We start from the raw sequence: 3,515 nt of genomic DNA, 5'->3' as shown, positions 1-3,515 counted from the left end.
TCCTCCTGGTTCTCAAGTCTGCATTTGTCCCCCCCCCCCCATTTCACGGAGAGGAAACCGAGGCTGGATTCCAGCACTCCGGGGGGGGGGGGGAGGCCCAACGGGGACCCGCACAAAGCTGCCCCAGAGTTTTGCACAGACGCCACCTAGGTGGAGAGCGCCCTCTGCAGGGGTCTCCTGGCTCCGACATCTTGATGGCTCCCGACTAGCGAGGCGTCCTTGGAGCCCTCAATCCTCCTGACGGGGAGCCGCTTCCCCTCCCGCAGCCTCCGGTTAGAGACCCCCCGGGACCCGGCTTGCTTTCGGCCGCGCTGCCTGGAAGAGCGCGGGGCCGGTTCTCCTTCCAGTCTCCTTTCCTGGCTGCTCCCCTCCTCGTTGCGCCTCCCTGCCCACCCGGAGCCCCCATTGCCCCCCCCCGCCCTCCCCCGCGGGCATCCGAGGAATCCCGGCGGAGACGTCGGCTGGACTTGACCTGTTGCCTTGCGATCCCCCTGGGCGGGCGGGGGCGGGCGCGGCGGCCGAGGGTCTGGTGTAAACGGAGAGCCCCCACCCAGGTAGGACGGTCCGGCCTCTCTGGCCCTGCCCTCGGCCCCCTATAAGAAGCGGCCGCCTTCACACCTGCCTAGAAGCGCCGAGGAGAGCAGCCGCCCCGCCAGCGCTCCTCTTGGGGGACGGGAGAAGAAAGTCCATCAAGTCCGCCTCCCCCCCCCCCCCCCGCTCCCTCCCTCATCCTCCGCCGCCCTCATTCTCGGCCAGATAACGGGGACCGCAGCGGCAGGCGAGGCGATGACTTCCAGCGCGGTCGAGGTGCCCGCTGGAATGAAGGCGGACCCGGCGGCCCTGATGGCTTCTCTGCACTTGCTGCCCTTGCCCCACCCCCGACCTGGAAATCCAGCACACCCAGGTAAGCGGCGGCCTTCCCGGAGAAGCTCTGGAGGACCTTCCCCTCTGCAGTTCTCCCCGGAGCTTCTCCAGAGCCTGAGCACAAGCAGGGGATGATGGGTTACTGAATCAGAGAGGGAGACCCCCCCCACCCACAGAGAGGGTCCCTTTGCATCCCAGCCTCCCAGCCTTCCTCTTAACTGACCACATCAGGTTTCCCTTTTTTTTGTAAGGATTTCTCTTCCTAAGTGGCAGTTGTTCCAGATGAGTTTGAAGGAACTTGTTTTTTCCCTGGTCCAAACCTTCTTTCCAACTAAAGCTGCAAATGTTTTGTTTTCTGTTTAAACTGGTCAGTAGAGCCCTCAGCAGCTTCTCCCTTAGCATTCCTGGAGGAGATACAATCCAATCAAGTCTGGCAAATTTGGAAGGAGTTCTCCTTGGCTGAGCTGCTTCTCATGGAAACAAACAGTAGAATTTTATTCATCCTGGAAATGGTCATTTCTTGGGTTTTCAGCACCCGTAAGGTTCACCCTCAGGTTCTAAGTCTTGGTTTTATGTATTTATTCGAGGCAGACTTGGAGTTTTTCAAATTACCCCAAAATTGAATTTGCAACTTCTTCCTGTCTCTATTACTCAGTGGTGTTGGACGTGATCCTCTGGGAAGGGTCCTTGCACAGTTTTCAGGGTGCCTAAGATCAAACCTTCCTTGTACTCTGATCCTGAAATGGTTTAAAAGGAGATCCGGTGCTTCAAATTTGAAAAAATAATTGATTACGCTTGAAGAGTGGAACCAAGTTGAAGATAGGATGGTTATAAGGTGTGCTTTTATTCCCATTTTAGTTTCAAATTGAATTTCTGCATTTAGTTATTCATTTACAACTTTTCTGAAAAATTAAGAAATAGTTTGGCTAAGCAGATTTAAAAGCCTTTATGTAGCCCTGCAATTATCCACATTCACCTTAAAAATATACCCTTCAGATTGTTTGTAGTCGTTTTTTTAACACTGGAAATCACTGACCAGATAACAGGGGGGAGGGGATGCATAGATTGTAGCCACAGTGGACTTTGCAAAAGCCGCTTGTAAGTCCTCTGGAGATCGGAGTGGGGGCTGTGGGCATACCTTCCCTTGGGTGGAGGTTCAAGGATAGGCAGGGGGTGGACTAGAAGACCTTCAAGGACCCCTCCAGCTCTGTTGTTCTTTCGGTTTAACCGCTCATTTTAACTGGTGCCCCCCCCCCGCTAGAGCTCGGAGTCTCTCTGGGCTTCCTTTCTTCCGACCTCTTTCTTCCCAGCTACCTGTGCAAACAGGCAAGGGGGCTGCCTGGCATCTGGGGGGCAGAAAGGAGGTGGGGCTGCTGTTCCAGACTTGCAGGATACTAGATGTCCTTTCTTGGGGAGGGAGCTCTGCCCTCGCCCCCCTCCAGGGATGAGGTTTCTGGCTGCCCCTTTTACGCAGGAAGGAGTCAAGGCTTACCTTAATTCTTCTTGGGGGGGGGCAGGCTGGTGACCTACAAACCCCCAGTGTCCCCTCCTGTGGGCTGTTGGTTCTGATAGATGGGGCACCTGGCATTATACCTTGGCACACCTGGAGAGCCTGCTTGGTGGAACCGGAAGAAGCAAAATACCCCCCCATCTTGAGCTCTGGGGGTCTTGCTGATATGGGGGCTGAGCTGGTGCTGAACCTGCAGCGGGGGGGGGGGGTCCCAGGAGGAAGGTGGAGCCCCTCCCCTGGGTAGAGCAGTCTGTGCTGGGATCAGCCAAGCCGAGGCGGAGGGGGCGCCTCTTCTGGGTGCTGCCGAGGCTTCCCGGGTATTTGTGGTGGTGGTGATGGTGAGTGGGGCAGCCCCAGAGAGAACCCGAAGGAAGGATGAGAAAAAGTGATTCCTCCCTTGATTCCCACCCCGGGTGTTTTTCTAGGGGTCCTGCTCCCCCCCCTTCAGGTTCCTCCTGGGAAGGACTGACAAGTGATTTATAGCCAACTGGAGCCTTTAATCGTGTGTCCTGCCTCTCTGGACAGACTTTCATCCAGGCCCGGATCGGCTTTCTCACTTTTCGGAAAGAAAAACAGTGGACGGAGAAGAGAAGAGGCGACTGGCTTCCTTCAGGCGCTGGACTCGCTCCTCACTCTGAAGTGACAACTTTCCTAAACAATCCTGTTCAGAACCAGAGCTGGGAAGAGAGACACTTCCATCCTGGGCATCTCAAAAGCCTTCGCTCCCTCTTTCTCTCTCTCTCTCCCTCTTTCTCTCTCTCTCCTCTTTCTCTCTCTCTCTCTCCCTCCCTCTTTCTCTCTCTCTCTCTCCTCTCTCTCTCTCTCTCCCTCTCTCTCATCTCTCTCTCTCTTCTCTCTCTACTCTCTTCTCTCTCTCCCTCTCTCTCTCTTCTCCCCTCTCTCTTTTCTCTCTCTCTTTCCTCTTCTCTCTTCTCTCTCCCTCTCTCTCTCCTTCCTCCTCTCCTCTCTCTCTTCTCTCTCTCTCTCTCTCTCTCTCTCTCTCTCTCTCTCTCCCTCTCTCTCTCTTCTCTCTCTCTCTCCTTCTCTCTCTCTCTTCTCTCTCTCTCCTTTCTCTCTCTCTCTCTCTCTCTCTCTTCTCTCTCTCTCTCTCTCTCTCTCTTTCTCTCTCTTTCTCTCTCTC

At 55.3% G+C, this 3,515-nt stretch overlaps 1 protein-coding gene across 1 annotated transcript in view; it reads left to right on the top strand.

The window, feature by feature from the left end:
* Positions 1-786: 786 nt before the first annotated feature.
* Positions 787-3,515, top strand: part of ALDH1A2 (aldehyde dehydrogenase 1 family member A2) — a 25,189-nt gene continuing 22,460 nt past the window's right edge. The window contains 2 exon segments of the mRNA XM_070762237.1: positions 787-864; positions 866-904. Coding sequence (XP_070618338.1) covers positions 787-864; positions 866-904 — 117 coding nt within the window.

This window comes from Erythrolamprus reginae, chromosome 10 (assembly GCF_031021105.1).
Source record: "Erythrolamprus reginae isolate rEryReg1 chromosome 10, rEryReg1.hap1, whole genome shotgun sequence".
Lineage (NCBI taxonomy): Eukaryota > Metazoa > Chordata > Lepidosauria > Squamata > Dipsadidae > Erythrolamprus > Erythrolamprus reginae.
This window is presented reverse-complemented; position numbering and strand designations above follow the sequence as displayed.